The following is a 23,701-nucleotide window of genomic DNA, read 5'->3' on the forward strand; positions in this document are numbered from 1 at the left end:
TTTGGCAGCAAATGCCTTTATTGGTTGAGCCATCTTGGTGGCCCTGTCTCCCTATCTGTAAGAGTTAGTGTGATGGAGGAAGGCCATTAGCTTGAGGCTCCCTTCTTGCCCTAAGATGTCCTCATCTCTGTAGCCTGATTGCCACTGTTACCTCCTTTCTCCCTGTGATCGGGCGGTTTACAGCTTGGCTGGGGATCTAGGCTACCCACCTTGTATGGCATGGTTGGGTCATCTGTGATGTCTGGACTTTGGAAGCTCAAAGGCTTCTGAAGGTCTGGAGCACTACAATTAGGCTCTGTTGGCTGCTACTTCCCTCTGACTGTCCCATCCTCACATCCTCTCCACCCTGAACCTGGAAGGTTGAGCATTGCTCCACCAGCCCTTACTTTTCTGACAGTGACCCTCTTTTCCATAGGGGCCTCTCCTGGCTGACATCCTGTCTGCTCCCACTCTCCCACTGCTAACCTGATACCACCTCCAGAACACCGGTGGTCTTAGGTATTCCATGCTGCTCCATTAGGGTGTCAGAAGCCAAACCCAAATGCCTTCCCTTCTTTCTCCCAGGCCAGCAGTGCTCTGGGCTGTCTCACCTTTTTTTTGTTGTTTTGTCTTCTGAGACAGGGTCTCACTAAGTAGCTTTATCTGTTCTGGGACCCTCTCCTTAGAGCAGGCTGGCCACCACACCCAACTCTACCTTATCTCTTGGCTAACAACATAGCCTCCCTCATATGCTCCATGTTTGACTCCCCACTCCTCAACTCTTAAGTGTGGCCTGGCCTGGTACACTGCTCAGCCATTTTCTCCCCTCTGGCCTCTTTCACTTCGTCCTTTACTGTCCCATTACAAGGAATCTTCCCTGGACAGAAGCAATAGCCCTGCCTTCCTACTCCTATAGGCCAGCCATTTGTTTAAAAACCAGATCTCATGACCGACCTCGGTCTGCCCTCAAGAACTAGCCAGACATGGTAGCAAACACTTGTAATCCCAGCATTTGCGAAGTGGAGGCAAGAGGATGAGGAGTTCAAGGCTACTCTTGACTACATGGTGAGTTTGAGGCTAGCCTCTCCTAACTGCCCAGAGCCAAGCAAGTTCAACCTCTCTGTCTGTTCATGTCTCTAGGCTGCAGTCACTGAGTACTCTGGGACTGTGCTAAATTAAGGCTGGCCTTGTGTTTTGCTATCTGAGATACTCAGACACTCCCTGGCCTGAAGCACAGAGCAGGGTGGGCGACGGTAGTCACATGCTCTATCATCAGCCCTGGAGACCCTGAAGCAAGGACACAGGAAAGAGGTTCATTCTCAGATGATGTTGGGGCACCCCTCAAGGCCCCAAAAGAGGTTGCACAGTGAGGCCACAAGAGAGGCCAATGCCAGACACAGTCAAAGGTAGTGTGGATGAGAAAACAGACGTGTCTTGACAGCGAGTGGGGACTGATATATGCTTGGTGTGCAGGGGAATTTGATGCGTGGACCACAGGCCACGCCTGCTTACCTGGGGGCAGGAGGGCAGAAGAATCCACTCCTCCAGGGAGGGCAGGATGGGTTTCGAAGGTCCTCCCTTCTCAGGCCCCAGACAGAAGTGACTGAAAAGTGGTCACCAGGCACAAAGAATCTGAGACAGCGAGGAGTCAGGCACCATTTTTTATAAAAACGCATAGTCTCATTTTCCACTCTTTAAAATCACATTCAAAAATCGGCAAGGAAACGCCCAGGGAATGAGTAGACAAGAGGGAGGGTGCGCCAACCCAGCCCCAGCAGGAGAGGGCGCGACACCACACACGGCTGCGTGACTGGCACAAGGGGGCATGCGGTGGGCAAGGTGGCACCTGTGGGTGGTGGCACTGACATAACGTGGGCTAATGGGCTGGTCAATGTGGGTGGGGGCACACTGACCAGCCAGGACAGGGAGGGCTGGCCCCAGCTGGGCTCTTATGCTGTGCCACCCACCTGTCCAGGCTGTCCCACTGTGGTCCTGGGCAGGTGAGCCTCACCCAGCGCAGGGTTGGGGACCTAGGTTCAGGCTAGGCCAGTGTGGGCCCCTCCACAATTGCCTTCTCTGTTCTCCTGAGTCTAGGCACACAACAGGAAGAGGGGATTTGCATGGAGGCCAGCCGCAGCCAATGGCAGCCTCCTAACCCAGCCCTACTGTCCAAGGAAGGGGAGATGGGGCAGTGCTAACACACAGGCTTTTCCTGAACAAGGACCCAGGAGCCCATCACTGTGGGAGACCTCCAGGTCTGGGGAGACAAGTGCCTTCTCTCACCAGTGGCAGGAGGGCAGGACAGCAGGGGTCTGTCCCCTTGTGGCATGAGGGCTGTGGTAGGAGAGTTCAAGTAGTACCCCTGTGTTGCACCTTCCTAGGGTAGGGGTGCTGGGCCACCCAGCTGGGCCACAGGCTGAGCACAGCTCACAGAGCCTCAAGTGACACACCCTCCGAGTGTGGCTTTACCCTACGGAGGGGCAAGAGGGCTGCTGAGGGCTGCTCCTCTTCTCTGCAGGAAGACACCTGGAGCAAAGACCCTGGGGAGGGGGGCAGGGTAGGGCTGCTAGACAGTGGCTGGGTTGGTGGCAGCAGGAGCCGAGGCAAGCAGGGCCCCTCCCTGGGGGCTGGGCCAGGCTGGGGCCACAGGAAATCACAATAATTACAAAATAAAACCTTTTCCGCTTTGCGGGAAAACAAATAATAAAAATTCGACAAAATAAATTAGAGGTTTATAAAAGGCGGGTGGGCAGGCGGGCAGCAGATGGGTGGGTCAGAGGCCATTGGCACTGCCACGCTGGATCAGTGGCACCTTGCTCAGCTCCACCACAGGTGAACGTGGCTTGTTCTTCATCTTGGGCACTCGCTGCACTAGCTGCTGGGCCTCACGGTAGGCGTCACGCAGTTCTTTCTTCCATTGTACCAGCTCAGGGTCACTCTGTACACATGCAGACCATCAGCCTCTGCTGGCCAGGCACCCACCCGCCTGCATCCTCATCCCAGGCTCCCACTTACATCACACTGCAGGACAAACTGCTTGCCACCTCGGATCTTAAGCAGGAGACACTTTCGTTCCTTGATCTGTGTCTCTTCCACCGACTGGATCTCTTCCATGGTCAGGAGGCTCTGCTGCAGGGTGGGAGGGGCAGCAGGCTGTGAGGAAGGGCCTGGGATCCACCCTGTGCCCACACCATGTCCTTCTGGTATCCCTTCTTACCGGAGCCTCGCCTTCACCCCGCCACTCCAGCCGGTTGGGGAACAGGTAGAAGTATCGCCGCTGCCACTGGGTCAGGAAGGGGTTGCCCATCTTGGACATGTAGCCATGCATGATGCAGTCCTTACCCAGGGCATAGTCTGCACAAGAGATGGGATGCAGGCTCAGCACCCCACCCTCACCCCAGGCACTTTCAGTTTCTTAGTAAAGCCTGCTTCTCATTTCTGCAGTGTGCATCGGGCCTGGTGTCCCCCACGGTCGGGAGTCCTCACCCTCCTCGTGGCCCAGCTGCTTGTTTTTTGCCTTCTTTCGTGCCTCCAGCCGGTCTGTCTCAGCATTGATGGTATCAAAGACAGTCTCTGCCACCTCCTGCTGCCACCGCTCCGAGATGGTGAGAGGAAAGTTTCGGTAGAGTTCCTGGTCGCTGTCCAGCAACTTCACCAGGTGGACATGGCGGGGACACATGGATAGACAAAGGGTGCCAGGACATTAGCAGCCATAACCCTGTGTAGGGACCTAAGCTGGGGATGGTCTCATGTGACCACCATCCCCAGGGAGGCTGGGGGATGAGGGGGTATGGCCCACAGCCCACCGGGTAGCCACAGTGTCTTACAGGGGCAGAGGAGGGGCAAGGGCTGCCCAGACCAGGCTCAGGGTTCAGGGGCCGGGCAAGGTGCAGTACCTTGATTCCTTTTGTGTCCTCCTCGTCGAAGGAGCCGATGTCAAAAGCGTCGGCTGCATTCACCTCCCCACGTGGGGGGATCAGCGGAGGCGGGTACTGCACAGAGCAAGGGTTGGGCATAAGCAGGGGTGAGGGGCCAAGGAGTTCCCATCCTAGCTCTCGATAGGGTGTTACCTTCTGTAGGAAGACCATCTGCCAGTCCAAGGAACGGAAGAAGGGGCTTTCTTTTACCTCCTGAGCCCTGTGGAAACACATCCCCATCACTTGGGCTTTGCACAACCCAAGCTGGGCTAGGTCATTAGCTTAGGTCTGACTCCTGACTCAGCCACCTTTTGTCTCTGTGACCTTAAGCAAGTTCCATAGCTCTCAGGCTGTTTGCTCATCTCTACATGGGAGGAGAAGCAGTTCCCACATCCTGGGGTTGGTGTGAGTTTTAATACTGCCTTGCCTGGCAATTAACAGATGTCCCAGGAGACCTACAAAGCTGCTATTAAGCTGGGTGTGGTGGTATACACCTCTAACCAGAATCAGGAGGATGATGAGTTCTCGGGCAGCCTCAGCTACGGAGTAAGGCTAGCCTGGTTTACACGAGACCTTGTTTTGAAAAATGACCACCCCCACCTCATGAAAAAACAAAGTTGTTATAATAGGGTTATCATCCCCTGCTACAAAGGCTCTTCTGGGCCTTTGGAAAGCTGGTCTCCAGTTGGTTCCAACTGTGACACATTCAGCTATTCCTGCCACCTTGAGGACACTGGACAGTGTGGCCCATGACATTCCTTATAAGCTCCTTACAAGGAGGTTAAGACCATGGAGGAATTCAAATGAGGGGACCCAGCCAGAGGCCCAAGAAGGCTGCGCCAGCAGTCGGTAGCAAACACTGACTATGGCCACAGGTTAGAGAAGCCAGGACACTCACCCGCGGCCCAGACAGCCTAGCCTCCGATTGACGTCCCTCTGCAGCAAACCTTCCAGCAGGGATCGGAGTTCAGGGGAGAAGGAGTCAGGCAGCTCGACAGCCTTCAGGAGAAAGACGAGAGAAGGAGCACATCAACAGGAGCCCGGGAAGAGCCCTCTGGGGGAGGGGCAGAGCTTCCTACTGGTCCCCAGCAAGTGTGAGCCCTGACAACAGGAGCACGGTAAGAGGCTGCGGGGCGAGAAGCCCGTCCCTTAGGGACGAGAACTAGAGCTATGGTTCTGATCACTGCTGACCTTCACTGCTGCTCTTAACTCACCATTGTTAATGTCATGCGATCAATCTCATGCTTATCTTTGGTCTTGTGCTGCCGGAAGGGGCTGTGTCTGGACAAGAGGTCAGAGGTCAATGTCAAAGAACAAGAATGGGGAAACTGAGGTAGACTGCATGAATAAGACTAGTGAGAAGTGAGGGAGGGTTCCACATCTACACCAGGCCATGGAGGGTTCCCCGCCCTACTCTCTATCTGGATTGGTGAAGTGTCTCAAGGCCTCACCCTACCTGCCCACCTGGGATAGCCTACTCACCCCCGCAACAACTTGAAGAGCATGCAGCCCAGGGAGAACCAGTCCGCACTGCTGTCATAGGCTACACCCTTCTGTAGGACTTCGGGGGCCATGTACCCGTGCGTGCCCCTGTGGGAGCACAGACCGTAAGTAAAGTGGAGGAGGTTTGGGAGGTGGGGGAATGGCTAGGCACTCACACACTGGCATGGGGCTTCTTCTTGGAGAAGTCACAGGCTAGGCCCAGGTCTGAGATTCTCACGTGGCCGTGCTCGTCCAGGAGAATGTTGGCTGGCTGTGAAGGAAGCCCAGGGATGCTAAGCCAGAGGCCGCCAGCCTGGGCCTTCACTAGAGGAACTATAGGTTTATGTGACAAGGCCGCACTCCCATGACAAATGAACTCAGAAAGTGGCTCAGGCGGGGGTGGGGGGGGGGGGGGGGGGGGGGTAAGGCAGGGAGCCAAGCTAGCCTTGTTCCAGGCCTAGAGGGAGGGATGGGTGGCAGCAGGCCCTCACCTTCAGGTCCCTGTAGACTACAAAACGGTTGTGCATGTGTTCAAGGCCCAGGATAATCTCAGCTGCGTAGAAGCGCATGTCGGCCTCAGAGAAGACTCCATGCTGAGACAGGTGGTAATGCAGGTCCCCACCTAAGGGGCAGCCCCCCCGGGGAGACTCAGCTTCCTGCTTAGGTCCAGCCCTAGGCCCACCCACTGGGTTGGTCCTGAGCTCACCGTTCATGAGATCCAGGATGAAACTGAGCTTGTCTGGTGTGTGGAATGCATAGGACATGCACACGATGAAGGGGCAGTCCTAGGAGGGAAGGGGAGGTGAACAAAGGCTGGCTGATGCTGGGGTCAGAGGTCACTATGGGGGACGCTCAGCCACCCAGCTCACCCCGGTGCTGACGAGGGAAAGCATGATCCGCTCGTTCAGAGCCAGGGTCTCTCCCTGCTTCATCTTGATGCGCTTCTTGTCCAGACACTTCATGGCGTACCTATGGTGGAGTCGGAGGTCAGCTGTGTCGGCACACCCTGTAGGGCAGAGCCCCAGGCTGCCTCAACAGGCTGCTGCTGAAGACCAGGCGCAGGACAAAACATGTGATACAGCCAGTGCTTTAGAGAGGGCAGAAGGTGCTGGCAAGTTAAGAGTCTCTGAGGAGCCTGAAGGACACAGAAGAGCCAAAGCAAGGCAGGAAGGAGGGGACAGTGGCAGGAGGGGATAAGGCATAGTTGTAGCAGACTGAACATTCAGGGATGGCAAGCTTGGGACTCTGATCCCTAGAACAGGTCTTCCCTAGAAGGTCCTAGTCCCTCATGCCACCTCTAGAAGCCTGACCCCTCCCTTTGGCACCCCACCCAGCACCAGCTGATCAGGGTGCTCACATCTTGCCTGTGTCTGCTTTCCGGCACCCATAGACCTCACCGAAGCCCCCACGCCCGATGATTCGATGCACACTGAAGTCATTCATGGTCAGCTGCAGAGTGGCAACAGCTGGGGTCACTGCAGGTCCCCTGGGCCCCACAGCAGAGGCATTTGGCAGCAGGGAGGGGCCCTGGTACCAGAGTTCCCTGGTCCTATGATCTGGCCACACACATACCTTTCTCTAGCCTCCCCCACAGGGATCCTAGCACTGGCCTTCCTCCCCTCCCCGAGCCACCACCGTGGGGTGGATGGCAGCCTTGGCCACCACACTTCTTCCCCGTGGTCCCCAGGCTGACCATCGCACTTCTTCCCCGTGGCCCCCAGGCTGACCACCGCACTTCTTCCCCATGGTCCCCAGGCTGGCCACCGCATTTTCCCATGGTCCCCAGGCTGGCCAGCCCGCCTCCCCCCAGCTCACCACCGTGGGGTGGATGGCAGCCCTGGCCACTGCACTTCTTCCCCGTGGTCCCCAGGCTGGCCAGCCCGCCCCCCCAGCCCACCACCGTGGGGTGGATGGCAGCCCTGGCCACCACACTTCTTCCCCGTGGTCCCCAGGCTGGTCACCGCACTTCTTCCTCGTGGTCCCCAGGCTGGCCACCGCACTTCCCCGTGGTCCCCAGGCTGGCCAGCCTGCCCCCACCCCAGCCCACCACCGTGGGGTGGATGGTAGCCCTGGCCACCACACTTCTACCCCATGGTCCCCAGGCTGGCCACCACACTTCTTCCCCGTGGCTCCCAGGCTGCCCCCCCCCCCGCCCACTCACGTGGATGTTGAGCTCTACATTCTTCCACTGGCAGAACCGTGTGAACTTGTCACTGGGAAAGGAGACACACACTCAGGCAAGCATCAAGGCGCTACAGGTCATCAGAGCCTGTCCCTCCCACTGCCCTCCAGGGTCCTGACAAATAGACACACAGCCAGCTCAGCTCCCTGCTGGGATGAGAGAGATGGTCTCTAGTCAGACCCACCAGGGCACACAGCTGCTGCTCACATCCCCTAGCCGAGAGCTCATTCCCAAAGAAGTCACCTTCTCAGCCCCCACTGCCTATGGCTGGGTGGCTGTGACTGAAAATGCTGCTCCTAGCACTCCACCTAGAGCCTGGTGGTTCAAACCACAGAGGACAGTGCATACTTCAGGCCTAGCCCTTCTATAGCACAGGGAGACACAGGGTAAGAGAAGAGGACAGAGGATCTATGTGACCTCCCAGGAGTCCTTGTGATGGGGCATGGACAGGCCCCGCAGCTGCCACTCAGGACCAGGGCAGGCTGCCTCTGTCCTAAGAACCGCTTCTCTCTCCTACTCACCTCTCAATGAACTTCTGGAACACATCCCCTCGGAGGTTCTGACAAATCTCCTCGATGTATGGCTGTGGGGAGGGAGCTGGGAGTTGGTGACCACGTCTATAAGGCCCTGCTGACCCAGGTCCTGCATTTAGCCCCAGGCTCCAGGACCCCCCACTGTCTAAGGCAGGAGGGGCCTGATCAGGGCAGGATGGGGCCAAGAGGAAAGGAGCCCAGCACGCACCTGGAAGAGACCTGGAGGCACCTGCTTCTTCACCAGGTGGCCCTGGACATGCTCGGTAGCATTCTTTGAGAAGGGCTAGCAAGGACAGAGGAGGCTGTGAGTCCTATACAGAGCCCTCCCTCCTTTCCAACCCCAAATGGGGGCCAGCACGTGAGCTGAACCCAAAGACAGCTGAGCAGGGCACTCACGTGTGAGCAGGCCAGCAGCTCCTTCATGATGTAGGAGTCAAAGATCTCCCGGCTGCGGACCACACGCTCCTCCTCTGTCTCCAGCTTCTCATATTTCCTGATCTGGTGGAAGGCACACCATAGATGGTCTGTGGCCGGGGCATGAGGCTAGTTGCCGGGTGCCTCACAGACTCAGCAAGGCACTCAAGCACCTCTTAGCAGACTTCACCCATCTTACCTCTTCATAGAACTCCACCAATGGCTTAGCCTCTTCCAGATGGTTCAGGCAGAAGTCTCGGAAAAGCAGGTACCCTGAAAGCAACCAGGTCTGGTCATGCTGAGCCACAGACACCCTCCTCTAAACGGCCGGCCGTCACTATGGGTGAAGTGAGCTTGGGGATTCCTAGACAAACCCAGCCAAGGCCACAGCAGAGATAGTGCATACCTCAGGAAGGGTTGAGGCAATGTGGCCACTAGGGTTGCCACCAGCCTAAAGAGACCAGATTCCAGGTTAGGGACCCTGGACTTCTGCTCTCTCCCCAGAATCTGCCTTTGCAGGTAATGGCTGGAAAATACTGGTACTGAGGCAAGGTAGGGAGGGGAGGGGTTAGCTCTGGCATTAGTAGCTCCAGGCAATGCCATGCCCTGACTCATCTGTGCTGGTAACATTACCTACTGTGGGCTATGAACATACAGTAAGATTCTTGGTGGGGACATCATGATGGACTGGCCGCTCAAGTCAGGTCAGGCTGTAGCAGGAGGGTGGTGGCAACCAAGAGTGGGTCCCTGTCCCTGCTGCCCGCCCCCCAATCTAGATGACTTTCACAGTATCCCTGACCAGAAAAGCAAGTCCAGCTAGGGAAACTGAGGCTCAGGGAGCCCTGTCATAAGAATGTAGAGCTCCTCGGTCCATTGGAGGACCTCTTGGAAAGCCAGGCCAAGGGGGCAGGTCTCAGAGCAGCTTCTAGATGATCAGGCAAAGTTGGTATGGCTCCCCCCTCAGGCCTCCAGTCCAACATGAATGCTTGAGGGGCTTTTTGTTATTGTTGCTTTTCTTGTTTTGTTTTTTGGTTTTCAAGACAGGGTCTTTCTGTGTAGCCTTGGCTGTCCTGGACTCGCTTTGTAGACCAGGCTGGCCTTGAACTTACAGAGATCCACCTGCCTCCCGAATGCTGGGATTAAAGGTGTGCACCACCACACCTGGCTGTTGTTTGTTTTGTAGACAGGGTTTTTCTGTGTATCCCTGGCTGTCCTGGAACTCACTCTGTAGACTATACCGGCCTCAAACTCAGAGATCCACCTGGCCTGCCTCTTGGGTGCTGGATTAAAGGCCTGTGACATCACTGCCCCGCTGGGGTGCCTGAGGTATGCTGGGTAGCTTTCTATGCCTCTCTGAGGGGCACTGGTAGCCTAGTGTTGCTAATGGCCTCTAATCGCAGGTCTTTGTGCTAGGGCTTAAAGCTATCGTTTCTTCTAAGGGCAGCCTGGCGGAGCCTTTCAGCGGCTTGTGGTGAGCGTTCGGGATTGCAAAGTGCTCTTACTGACAACACTGATTCAGGTCCACCCTGTCTGCCTTGGGCAATTGGGCTCAAGGTCCCATTTCTCAGATTTGAAGAGCAGGAGGCTCAGTGAGAGGAGAGGCAATTTGCCCAAAGCTAGACAATACAGACCTGTCCCTGCAGGCTGTGTTCTTCCTGGCCTACTGCTGAACTAAGGCTGACCTCCAATGCCAGATCCTTCCAGGCCACATTTGGTTCCATACTGAGATCCCATTTTCAGGAAGCCCAAATCTGAGCCTGTGTGACTGCAGTGGCTTCCTGGGACACCACCCCAAGCTTTCCCTTTAAACTGGGCAATGGGGTGGGTAGCATGATACTTCTAAGACAAGGGTGTACACCCCCACACATACCAGAGGAGGAAGAATGGAGGGGCCAGCTCCAAGACAGGTTGCTCACTTAGGGCCTAAGGGAGTTGGGTGGAGGCGGGGCCAACCACAGCTCTACAGGCACCACAGGAAGGGCCCCGCCTCTTCCTGTCAGTTCCACCAACGGCCCAGAGCAGCTGTGGCTGCGCCAAGGGGAAGCTGCAACTCTCAAAAACAAAAACCCCAAAGGAGGAACTTCCCTGGCGCCTAGGGAAGACTGATGGGCCCCCACCCCCACTACAGGGCTCCCTGGGCAGAAGCCAGGGGCTGGGAGGCACAAAGGGTTACCATTCTTAAGTGGAGGGGGAGCCTAAGTAGATAGGAGACCTTCTGGGACAGGGGCACATGGCACAACCATCGGTGGGGTGACAGGAAGCTGACCCTGGAGTCTTCTCGGAGGAGAGACCTCAGGCTGGGAGAGGTGGCTGCACTTACCCAACTTCTGTGAGAAGATCTTTTCAAAGGTCACTTCTCCTCGATCCTCCAGGTACTTCTGCATGACGCTGCGGATGCTGCAGGCAAAGGACACCGTGGGCTACAGGCCCTGCCCAGAAGCCTGGACCAAGGCACTTATTTTTAAAAGTAAATGTATTACTTATTGGGGGTGGGAAAGTGTGCGTGCAGGCCAGGGTGTGAGGTGGTCAGAGAACAGTGCCTGGGAGTTGGTTCTCTCCTGCAATGTGCGTCCCAAGGATCACACTTGGGTGGTCAGGCTTGGCAGCAACACCTTTACCCACTGAACCATCTCCCCATGAGGTTTTTTTGATTTTAAAAGACACACAAACACACCCTTGTGATGGTGGCGCACATCTTTAATCCCAGCAGAGGCAGGTGGATCTCTGTGAGTTCGAGGCCCCAACTGGCCTTGGACCTAAAGCTCCACCTCTGCAGTGCTGAGATCCAGGTAAGTGCCACCATGTCTAGGTGGAAGGGGACCATCCTTCAGCGCAGTATCGCCACGCCCTCCAGGGAGCCTGCACACTCATCCTGTCCACAGGTCACTTCAGAATCCACGGTCATGATGGCCAGCAGATCCTCATCTGTGCCACACACCGCCACATGCCAGCTCTGCTAACTTAGCCAAATGGCCAAGCCAGGGACCTGTCTATTAGTTGCATAATGGACAAATCAACAAAATGTGGCCCAGTTATGTTTGACCATAAGGAATGGAACACTAACACTTGACAAGTTCAGGCTAGATGGCAGTCACAGAGGGCTCAGACTTTTATGAGCCCATCCACATGACTCCACGACAGGTTCATCAACAGATAACCAAGTCTGTGATGCTAGGAACTTGGAGGAAACTGCTCAAGGGGCCATGGATTTATTTTTTTGTTGTTTGGCTGGTTGGTGTGTTGTCAGAGGACAACTTTTGGGAGTCATTTCTCTCCTTCAAAGTGGGGATCCCTGGGGTTAAACTCAGGCTGTCAAACTTGGCAAGTGTTTGTTTGTTTGCTTTTGTTTTTTCTAGCTGAGCCATCTCATCAGCACAGGGGTTTGGCTTCCTTTGGAAGTGACAGGGCGCTCTGGCATGAGTGCAGCACAACACAGTGAACACACACAGAAAACACTAAATCCTGGTTTTACTCTTTTGTTTTGGGGGGGCATGCTGGGATTACAAGCATGTGTTACCACACCTAGCTTTGAATTGTATGCTTTTTTTTTTTTTTTGGTTTTTTGAGACAGGGTTTCTCTGTGTAGCCTTGGCCATCCTGCACTCACTTTGTAGACCAGGCTGGCCTTGAACTCACAGCGATCCGCCTGCCTCTGCCTCCCGAGTGCTGGGATTAAAGGCGTGCGCCACCATGCCTGGCGAATTGTATACTTTAAAGTGATGACTTTCTATTGTATTCCATCTTCATCCCAGCACTCAGGAATGTCAGAGGTTCAAGGCCAGCCTGGGTGACATGACACCTTGTCTCAAAAAAGGAAAGTTTGGGGCTGGAGAGATGGCTCAGAGGTTAAGAACACTAGCTGCTCTTCCAAAGGTCCTGAGTTCAATTCCCAGCAACCACATGGTGGCTCACAACCATCTATAATGAGATCTGGTGCCCTCTTCTGATATACACGCATGCAAAACTATATATATATGATAAATAAATAAATCTTTAAAAAAAAGGGGGGGAGGGCCGGGCGTGGTGGCGCACGCCTTTAATCCCAGCACTCGGGAGGCAGAGGCGGGCGGATCGCTGTGAGTTCGAGGCCAGCCTGGTCTACAAAGTGAGTCCAGGATGGCCAAGGCTACACAGAGAAACCCTGTCTCGAAAAACCAAAAAAAAAAAAAAAAAAAAAAAAAAAAAAAAAAAAAAAAAAAAAGGGGGGGTTTCAAGCCTGTTTGTGTGTCCTAACACTTGGATAAAAACTTGACCCCTGCCTAGACCACCTGGTAGGGCCATAGGGGGAAAACTGATCACCAAAGTTCCTGAGACAAACTCCACAACTGCCACAAGCTTAACCACTGTAACACTGCAAAACTTGGGGAAATCTCACTGAGCTACATTCCACACTTCAGAAGCCTCCTTGCTGTCTCCGCCCTCCTCTTCTGGACCACCCACATCCCTGACCTGCCAACCTGTCCCAACAGCCAACTCTCCTCACATTTGGCCCCCACCAGCCTGGCCAATCTAGAGAACATATTTTACAGCTGCCAACTGAGGGCATATGTGAAGCCAGGGGCTGTGCTAGGCCAAGTCCTGGAGGGCAGGTGGTGCCCAGCAGGTCTCTGTCCAGGACCCTGAGGCTGGTGAGGATTCACACCACAGTCCAGCTCTCTACGCTCAGCTCTACTTCTTCTGGAATGTTGGAAGGTTAAGCCTAGGCTAGCCTGGGTGACCAGGCCAGAGTCAGGCACTGGTCATGGCCTAAGACCCATACCCACTTCTAAGCAGGTCCTTCCCCACAGGCCTCTGGTCTGTGAGTAATATCAGTGGCTACTGAAGCCTTGGGGCCTGTGGTCAGATCAGGCCCGGTTGGTGGGGAGCTGCTCTGGTGGCCTCTTGAAGTGCAAACAGGATGTCAGCAGGTGGTGAGGACCAGGGCAGTGGGGGAGGGGGCTGTTAAAACAGGTGAGGAAAAATTAGCCCAGCAACAAGAGGCCCACAGGGAGGGAGCATGGGAGCATGGGACTGGGTGCTCCGGTGTGGCCTAAAGGTACGGCCCTTAGAAGGCTGGATTCAAGACACAGCAGAGACCTCATGGGGTCACTATGTAAAGAAGTCCAGTTTGACACTGATGAGGTGAGGGGGAAGTGGGGTTGGGAGGATGGCACAGGCTGCTAGGCGTGGGTACAGGAGGGGTGTCTGTCAGCCTACCTTGTACTGTGAGCTTCCAAGTTTTTGGAAAGATAATAGCTCCAGTCAAAAGCAGATCTGGGGAAAGTGGTGCCAGGACACAAGCCTCCAGGCCCAGCCCTCCCAGGATCTAGCTTCCTAGGCCAAGGCCTCTCAAGATGCTGAAGCAACAGAGCTGCCCAATCCTGAGCAGCTAGAGGCTGGGAGGCACCATAGCTCCACCAAAAACTGTCCCTGGCCGGAAGTGGGGCTCTGATGACCAGGCCAGACCTTGGTGACCCTGGGCCTCCAGGCTGCAACTAACTCCTGCCTAAACTCAGCACCCCCTTCTCATACTGCTGCCTCAGAGCTGGCTCTCTTTGGGACAGCAGAACAATGCTGTGGTAGCTGGCAGAGGCACCAAGGTCACATATATACAAGGTCATCTACACTGGCCCAACCCCTCCTCCTGGGGACCACCCACCATCCAACGTACTTCCCAGTCTTCAGAAGACTCAGGGACTCAGGTGAGGACAGGCTAAACCTCACAGACATGCATGGGCAACAGGAACTTGGAGAAAAGCCGTTAGGCTGAGACAGCCGAGTCCAGCTGGGTGGTCTATACCTCAAACCCCAGCTCAGGAGGCTGAGGCAGTGGAGTTTTCTGTGAGTTTGAGGCCAGTCTGGGCAACAGTGTAAGACCCTATCACAAACTTAACTGAGGAAATCAACCAGACACAGCCCATGCTCTGCCTGTAGATGGCAGCCTGGCGAGGCGAGGCGAGGCAGCCCTCCCTCCACATAGAAGACTGATCTCTCAGATCTGGCAGGGTAGTGGCACTCCCAAAAAACCTGGCAGGAGGGTACAGGGGCATGGAGCTCAGGAACCTGCAAAACCAGGTGCTTGGATCTCACCTGGCAGATAGCCCAGGAGGGCGAGAACTTCACCACCCCAAGTCCTGGTCCTGGGCGCTCTGCTTGTCCCCTAGTCTTTACATTCTAGAACATTTTGGTCAACAGACAGGATATGAGGCACTAAAGGGGGAGGGTGTGTGTGTGTGTGTGTTTTCAGCATGTCAGTCTTCCACGCGGTGGAGGGTCAGATGGACGTGGCCAGGTAGTCAGGTGATATGTATGGACAGGAAGATGCTGGTAACAGGCAGAGCCCAGCTGTCAAGGAGAGCTCCCCAGGAGCTGGGCGGGGGCACTGAGGACAGCGGCGGCCCTGGCACCATTAGGGTACTCTCCCAACCCCATACTGGCTTTCTGAGAACTGGCAAAACGGGCCATCTTGGCTGAAGGCACATCCACCCAGGGTGAGGGAGCTACCACCACTATTTCTCGCCATGTGGCCTAGAGCAGCTGAGATGTGGGTGAACGAAGGTGCCCAACAGAGACGGTGCTTGGTAAAAGGCCCTGCCTTAGACAGGCAGGGACTGACGAGGCAGGGCCCAGCAGGAAACAGGACCTTGGGTGGAGACTGTCCCTCTCATCAAGCAGTGCACCTGGGCATGGACAGAGCATTCTTCCCAGCACTTCATTTACCTCCTTAAAAGAAAAAAGTCTTTCTAAAATAAAATAATTATTACCCCAAAACCAAACTAAAGTCAGCTCTGAGCAAAGTCCTGGAATGGAAGGCCATCCAGTATGGCCATTTTAGGGTTTCCAGTCTGTCCTCATGGAGTTGGAGGCTATGGAAGCTGGCTGGTTGGAAAAAGTATCAATGGACGAAACTCCTGACCAGGAAGCAAGTGCAGGCTTGCATGGGAGGCAGCAACAGTCTCCTGGCTGGGTCCTGATGCTGGCAGTGCCCTGAGTGGCATCTCTATCCCTACCCAAGCCAATCACCCACATCCACCCAGAGGCACATGGTTCTCAAGAGTCCCTCACCTGGGAAACTGAGGCTGGCACACAGTGGATTCCAGTTCACCCTTCCAGAGTGAAGGGCAGTAAGTCCACCATTATGTGGATGGGAGACATTGGAGCCCCCTGTGCCTCAACAGATGGAAGGGCACCCTGGCCAGGGTCCAAACAGCTCTCCCCAGATGTCATCCCCGTGAGGCCATCACAAGCTTTTTTACGTTTTCTGGCATATGTATGTATGTGTGGTATGTATGCATGGCATGTTCACATGAATTTTGGGACATGTACATGCAGATGCAGGTACGTGCTCTCATATTTATAGAAGCCAGAGGTTGCCGTCAGATGTCTCCCTGAATAACTTCCCACTTCATTTACAACAGTAGAGGCTTCTGCAGAACTCAGAGCTGATGACGGGGCTAGTCTGCTCATCAGCTTGCCCCAGGAATCCCCGGTCTCTACTGTTCAGGTCCTGGGATTCCAGGTGAGCTATAAACCAGCCAAGAGTCCAAATTCTCTGGTCCTCACGTGTACACAGCAAGCTCTTTCACCCACTGAGCCATCTCCCCAGCCCCATTTTAGTTTTCTAATATAGGGTCTTATATGTAGCCCATGCTGGCCTCCAGGGTAGTAGAGCATGCACCACCATGCTCACTCAGCTAAGTCACGGACTTCAATGCTGGCTTCCTCTTTTGCAAGAGAGTGTCAAGGCAGTGGAATTGTCACTTCTCTACTGCATATCAGAAAGCCTGAAAGGTCTTTAAAAAAAAAAAAAAGCGGGGGGGGGGGGGTGTGTTCCTGGGGTGCCAGGTTTTCCGTGCCATTGTTAGCCTGTATTTTTTCTGTTGGACTCTGAGACATGGCTACCCTAAGCTTTATTATCTGGCACCCCACAACTCCTAACTGCCTCCACTAGAACATGACTCTATGCTATGAGAATAGTCCACACTTGCCCTATACCTGAAGGAAGGCAGTCTCTGAGAGGCAGAGCAGTGGCCGCAGCCAGGCCCATTGGCAGGAAGTGAACAGAACTGCTGCCACTCCTCTGGCCTGAGAGCAACTTTAGACACTCCTAGGCCTCCACCCGAGCGAGTGCCCAGCAGAGAGCCCGATACCTGCTCTGCCAAAGCACTACCCCACCCCCATCCCTAGGACCTCCAAGAGCCAGGGTGCTCACACAGTTTGAGGAGCAGGCCTGGCCCAATTTCAGGAGTGGGAAGAGAGCACGTCCTCCCTCTCAGCAGTGACTAAGGTGAGAGGACAGCAGGCAGGGAGGGAGCAGTGTCTAAAGAGAACTTCTGGTAAGAGCGGTACCACGTGCTTCAGTGTGAGAGCAAGTCCCACGCTCTGGCGTGGTGGCCTAGTATGCCAGGCATGCCCTCACAGGTGGCTCCCCACGTAGGGTCAGGGTGCTCATCTGTATGGACTGGGAGGGCCTACCAGGAAAGACTCTGAGGCTAACACGCCCATGTTGATAGTAAGGAAACCAAGGGTGGAAGAGTCCATAAGGCCACTGGTCTAGAGGCCCACAGTAAGCTTTCCACAAAGGAAACAGCCAAACTGGCTTTAAGTAATGTCTTAGCAGGGGATGGGAGGGGACGGCCTCAGACCAGCACAGTAGCCAGCCCCTTCCACCTTACCAGGTGCTTTAAAACATGGAGTGTCCCTCCCAGGGGCCTGCGAGGCTGGAGGGATAGTCTTGGCTGCCACGTGTTTCTGGTGTCTGTGTGACAGTGACACTGATGCTGTAATACCCCAAGAAGCTGGTGCAGAAGCTACAGGCCTCCAGGCTTGTGTGTCTCAGACAGCCACATTGGGAACTACCACACTCTGGGAGGGGACAGTTAACAAGCTGTGGCTGTAGTTGAGGTACTCCCTGGTGGCACTTCCAGGAAACCTGGCACAGAGGTGGCAACAGCAAGAGGAAGTCCCCTGGGGTTTCTTATTAATATTTCTTGATGACTCTCCCTGTGGCTTGACAATGTTCTCAAAGCTTAAGCATGAGGCTACTACCTAAGAGGAAAGACCAATTGTATTTTATTTGGGTTTTTGAGACAGGATTTCTCTGTGTAGCCTTGGCTGTCCTAGACTCACTTTGTAGACCAGGCGGGCCTCGAACTCACAACGATCCACCTGCCTCTGCCTCCCGAGTGCTGGGATTAAAGGTGTGCTCCACCACGCCCGGCTGGAAAGACCAATTGTGACCAACATGTCTGAGCAAAGCCCCGGAGCCATGGTCAGTGTCCAGCGAGCCCCAGACTCTCAGGTTTCCCTGCAGGACATCGGGAGGAGACACTTCAGCCATCACACACAAGACAGAAACAAGCACCCTGCACCTCACTGCCTACGAGGACACCAGGAGTTGACATGCCATCAGTGTACACTGAGAAGACAATTCTAGGGGCCCTACCCCTGCAGTCCCTGGAAGCAGGTTGTCCCTGTTGCAATTCCAGGGCAGCTTCCACCCTCAGAGAAGTGACCCCCATTTTATCACCAAACACCCACGTCTGCATCACCAAAGCCACCCTTTTTGGTAAGCAGTGATGAGAGACGTTGTTACAGAAGGATGCTGCTGCCGAACGCCTTCCTCCTGGGATCTTATTGGAAGCGGGCTTGAAGTGATCTAAGTGTAACCACCTAGAGGAAGAAATGGCCTTAGGATCCAGTAGGGAGCAGGGAAGGGGCCCAGGGAGAAACAGCAGGTACGGTGGAGGCTACGCATTCCTCAAAAACCATCACATGTTCATGCCTCCTGCTGTTTATTCCATAATACCCTGAGAAGAGCAGACATGTGCAGGCAGCTGGAACTCCCTGGGGGCCCTCAGGCTCTCAGCTCCCTACACAGCAACCTGGGCACAAGGAGAAGCTGCTGCAGTGTGTGCTTGCACTTGACGTCACCCAGGATTTACTACTAGCATGAATCGTGCATTAATAGGACACATCATTCCTAGGCTGACAGAGACCAGATACCTGTGTGTGCACGGATCCCGACCTATGATGCTCACCCTCCCTCCCTTCAAATCCATTTTCTGAGTGCAGCGGAGAAGCAAGCAGAGATGAGCAACTTAATAGCAAATCCATGAGAGCCTTGCTCCGGAGAGGAGGACAGATGGGAAAAGGCATCCCAGAGAGCCGTTCCCAGGGAGTGGTAGCAGCTTCAAAGGCCCGCAGGGACAGACTGCAGAAAAGATAATCTTGTTTTCAGGGGCAGGAGGGGGTGGGTTGCTGCTACTGGAGTGGATTGTTCTGGTAAGGGGTAAGGGCTGGCAGTGGCAGGCTTTCAGCTGGTGATGGAGAAGTGGAGGGAGGACGAAGAGCAAAAGCCTTCTCAGCTGTCCTCCCACCCCCCCCCCCCCCCAAGCTAGGCAGGAAGTCCTGGCTGTAATGAGTTAACAGGAACGAAGAAGCAGAGAAGGCAGAGCAGCAGGGTCTGGGGAGGCCGGGGAAACAAGCAAGGGGCGGGGCGGGCAGCAGCCAGCAGCGGAGGAAGCTCATGGTGGGGGAGGGACCAGGAAATAGCCCAGAGAACCAGAAGGCTGCAAGAGGCACCCAGCTCCCACATGCTGCTACTGTCACTGGGGAGAGCAGGGACACCTCCTGGGACCGCCCAGGCAGGGCTCCTCACCCAGGAGCCTTGAGATTAATTACACAGGGCCTCAGTGGTCATATTAAGCAAATGATGATAATTATAAGACTGCAGCAGCTGCTGGGGAAAAGGCAACAGTTTGTACAGGGCGAGGCCCAGACCACAGCCCCATAGCCCTGAGAGGTCATTGGTGAAGGACCAGCCGCCTTATTTTACCAAGGCAGATAAACTGAGGCAGGCCCAGTCACGATAAGTTCGCCTGGGTCCTATGTGAGCCAGTACTGCAGAAGTGAGGAACTAGGACCCCTGTGTTCTATCCACACAACACCCCTCCTGTGAGAAGGTCGGGAATGAGTCTGTTTCCCTAGATCCTCTAGGTGACAGAAGGGGAGGTCCCTCTGCCAAGTTACAGTGGCACTCTGCCCAATACTTCCCAGTCCCCAGCCCTGGGAAATAAGAGCTGTGATGCCAGCCAAGCTCAGCCAAGCCACAGCCCTGAGCCCCAGCCACAGAGAGGCTGCCAGGATGGCCCACCCCAAAGAGGGAACAACTCCCATTGGCACACTGGCACAAGAACAACTCCCATTGCTTCTTTACCTGGGAGGGCAGGACCCTGTATCTGATGAAGGCCCTGGCACGGAGCTGCCCTTCTATGTGTGCACTAGCTTTGCCACGGCAGCCCGTTTTTCTGTCTCAGCAAATGGTACAGGGTTGGGCCCTGTCTACCGTGACAGCTGATGATACTAGAAACTGCCCTGTTACTTTCAGGCCACCACCCCAGACCCCATAGCTCCCAAGACAAGGGCTGTCAGCCATCCCATCCCACAAACCAGTTATATGGGAGTGGGTAGAAGAGACAAAGCACAGACAGGAAGAGGACAGCGGCTAGGACTCCAAAGAGCTGTGATCCAATCCCAGATCTCCTATATGACAAGCCTCAAGGCCTCAATTAGCAAATGAGGAAAACACCAGGGCACTTTGCAAATTGGGACATATTGAGCAAACATGAGACATAGTCGTAACCACCTTCAAGGGCAAGAAACATCTGCCTCAAGAATGTGCAAGTGACCTGCTTTCCGTCATGGGAGGCTTGCATGCCTAGGGCCATGGCCACTGCAGGGTGTCTGGGGTCCTTCCCTGGAATGAGCATACCAGCGGTGAGAGTGAGAGGCTCTGAACCATTCACAGGTTGACCAGTTGGCCCAACAACATGCTACTTAGTGATGGTGAACCTGCACCTGCTCCCTCCCTAAACCTCTCAGTCTGCCTCAGCTCTGCTCACAGATATTACCCCATCCTGGTACTGTTGAGCAACCAGTACACGTAGGCACGGCCTTGCCAACTTCACATGTTGGTTTTGGATCAACTGAGATGACAGATGTCAAAATAAATAATGAATTATTAAAACTTCCATTCTTATTCCTCTCACATCATCACTACCACCGAGCGAGAGGGGAAAGGGAAAGAGTTACAGCTCATTTACCAGGGTTTTCAAACACCTGCAGGGGTGACCCAAGGTGGGGTCCATTAGGAATGATGCATTCTGGGGAAAGATTCTCCAAACATGGGCATTTCTAGAAAAGGCACCACCTCAAACTTTGCAAACCTCCCACCTGCAAGAGAATCCCATGGCTGTGGCTGCTCAGGGGAGCTAGACAGTGCCCTAGATGCTAAGGGTGACCTCCCCCCCCCCACCCCGCTCCCTTGAAGTTTTGTCATTTCTGAACTCATTTTCATCCTAACTGCTGCTGCCCCTTGACAACCCCAGCTGACAGTCTAGTTCCTGTTTTGAGAAATCTGATTGCAAATGTCTTAGAAAAAAAGGGGGGCCCAACGGCCTCTTCAAAACGCAGACCAATTTTCCTCTGCTGGGCTTGTTTCTCAGTCAAACCGAAACCCAGTGAGCAGCCACTGGAGGAGGGGCACAGAGAAGCCCAGCAGCATCCATGCAAGCTCCAAGGACTGAGGCCACCAGAGGCCTAGTGCACACTGCCCACCGGAAAAGAGCTTTGCCCTATGTCCTATGAGAGAGAACGGCAGTAAGGGCAGGCCCCATGACCTATGATAGGGTATGGCAGGAGAGTCAGACCCAATTCTTGGCTGGTAGAGGGGTGGCATGAGAAGCTGCTGAGATTGGCCTCACCACCCACCATGAGGCATCCATCCTAGTGGGTGGACACACCTGCTCTTCCAGATGCAGGACAGAGAGGCCACCCTTCAGGTCAGGTCAGTGAACAAGGCACACAACCAGAAGCCGAAAGCCCTGATGTGGAGGCTAGGTGCCACTGTGCACACACAAACATATTCTTTCTCTCTCTCTCTCTCTCTCTGACACACACACACACACACACACACACACACACACACACACACCCCTTGTTCTATGGGAACAGAACTCCACCTGTCTCACTCACTCTCTAGTCTCCTGTGCAGTTCAAATGGGAAGATATGTCTATTTGCCACAATATACTGGACAAGCCCCAGCTACACCTCTCACATCCTGCCCGACTCTGCACCCACATCCTGGACAGTTGAAACTTTGATACCAGGTGCGATGACATCAGTTGTCTTTCAGAGAGGTGGCAGCATGGTCCAGCTGCTGTACAATGGGGTGTACCCCTGGTCAAAAGTACCCACAAGGCACCAAATGTGGGGAAAAGCGTGGAAGGGACTTCCCTCACCAGAACGCTGCCCCCAGGGATGGTACACACACCACTGCACTGTTCCCAGAAAGCACTCTCGAACCCTAGGGGCAGTGACCCCACCAGAGGGAAAGGAAAAAAAAGTCTCCAGACTGGTCTTCCTCACTCCGCAAACCTCACAAGAGTGTTACCCACTCCAAGGGGAGTGGAGAGGGGAGTGGAACACCAACGGGGTCGAGGGTTGCTGGGAGCAGGGGCAACAGACTGGGTGATACAATCGGGTAAACACAGGCAGACTTGGAGAAGGGAACCCCAAGGGGACAAAGAGGGTGGAGGGCAGAGGGAAGCACCAGAGTGGGAAGAAGGCTGCAGCAGAGCCAGGGGCCGACAGCCACCAGGCCCGACAGTGAGATACAGGAAGCGGCAGCGCGGCCCGGGGAACGCGGCCGGGAGCTTGGAGTTAGGGCGCTCTGGGCTCGCGGGAACCGAGCCTGCGGCGGCCTGGACGGACAAAGTCTCCGGGTCTTGGGGCGGCCAGGATAGTGGGGTCTCCGGGGCAGAAGGTACTCGGAGTAGGGGGGGCTTCCCAGGTCCTGGGGCAGTGTGGATAATGGGGTCCTTGGGGCAGAGGGTCCCCGGAGTAGAGGGGCCCCCTGAGGCTGGGGCGGCCGGGAGAGACGGGTCCCCGGGACACGATACTCCGGGGCGGCGCGTGGGGCCCGGCACAGGCAGGCTCACCTGGGCTCTGGCAGCAGGATCTTCTTGCTGGCGCGCGCGGCCGGCGTGGCCTTGCTCTTCTCCATGGCCATCAGGTAGCTCACATCGGCCAGCACCGCCTCCAGGTCGGCCATCTTGGCGGCGGCGGCGCTGTTCCTCCCGCCGCCCGAGGCTCCGCTCCGCTCCCGCTTGCTCGGCCCGGCCCGGCCCGCGCGGCTTGTCGGCCTCGGCGCCGCCGCCGCCCCGGCCGGTCCCCGCTCGTCGCCCGCTCACAGGCGGCGCCGCCCCATGGCGCCGGCTCGGGCCCGGCCCGGCTCGCGCTCCGCTCCCGCCGGGACTGCAGTCGGGGCGCCGCCGCCGCCACCACCACCACCACCGTCCGCCCGCCCGCCCGCGCCCCGGAGCTGCCGCCGCCGCCTCCGGCCCCGCCTGCCGCGCACAGCGCCAGCGAGCCGCCGAGGGGCCGAGCCGGGCGGGCGGCGGACGGGCGGACGGCAGCGCCCCCTAGAGGCCACACCTCTCGGGTCCCGGACGCGAGTCTCAGTCCTGGGCTGTTACCTGAGTCTTGTACGGTCACATCTCTGGATGCTGGACTCCACGCTCCTACCAGGGCGTTGAGCCGAGACCGTGGATCTTCACAAGAATCCTGACACCGACCAAGACCCCAGACTCAGATTTCTCAATATTCTCTCAGATCACAACATCACGACCACCTCTGGGACCTGAACCCAGACCTCACATGAGAATCCTGACTTCAAAGTCCACATACGCAGACTTTCGGCCACGCTCCTGACTATGAATATTTGTTGTTGCTCTGGTTTTAGACAGGATATCACCGTGTAGCCTGGCTAGCCTATAACTCACTATGAAGATCAGGCAGGCCACTAATTCACAAAGATATACTTGCTTGCTTGCCTCCACCCCCCCAAGACCTGAGATGGATTAAAGGGTCCACACAACCACACTCTGATGAGGGCTGAACTCTATTTATTTAGTATGTGTATGCACACGGAGGTCAAAGGACAGAGAATTTGACAATCAGTTCTCTCTTTTTACCACATGGGTCCCTAGGAATGGTACTGGAGGTCCTCGGGACTGGTGGCAAGCATCTTTACCCACTGAGCCCTTCCGTGTGCCTTCTTCCCTAGCCAATTTCTGCCTACTCTCTCTGCCCAGCACATGGGAGGCAAAGTCAGGTGTACTTATGTGAGGTCAAAGCCAGCCGGGGCTACATA

The 23,701-nt window shown here is 55.4% G+C and overlaps 1 protein-coding gene across 1 annotated transcript; it reads right to left on the reverse strand.

The window, feature by feature from the left end:
- Positions 1 to 1,983: 1,983 nt before the first annotated feature.
- On the reverse strand, positions 1,984 to 22,692 carry Grk2 (G protein-coupled receptor kinase 2). The gene is made up of 21 exons (XM_051145817.1): positions 22,488 to 22,692; positions 10,828 to 10,904; positions 8,707 to 8,780; positions 8,490 to 8,591; positions 8,302 to 8,376; positions 8,082 to 8,143; positions 7,540 to 7,591; positions 6,736 to 6,827; positions 6,248 to 6,347; positions 6,085 to 6,163; positions 5,870 to 6,000; positions 5,555 to 5,649; positions 5,379 to 5,486; positions 5,111 to 5,177; positions 4,795 to 4,895; positions 4,050 to 4,116; positions 3,876 to 3,971; positions 3,466 to 3,628; positions 3,197 to 3,333; positions 2,995 to 3,108; positions 1,984 to 2,917 (listed from the first exon to the last, which is right to left on the reverse strand). The coding sequence occupies exons 1-21, from the start codon at positions 22,598 to 22,600 to the stop codon at positions 2,753 to 2,755; spliced, it is 2,070 nt and encodes a 689-aa protein (XP_051001774.1). The 5' UTR covers positions 22,601 to 22,692; the 3' UTR covers positions 1,984 to 2,752.
- Positions 22,693 to 23,701: the final 1,009 nt, after the last annotated feature.

The sequence above is a fragment of the Acomys russatus genome, chromosome 5 (genome assembly GCF_903995435.1).
Source record: "Acomys russatus chromosome 5, mAcoRus1.1, whole genome shotgun sequence".
NCBI classification, from domain to species: Eukaryota; Metazoa; Chordata; class Mammalia; order Rodentia; family Muridae; genus Acomys; species Acomys russatus.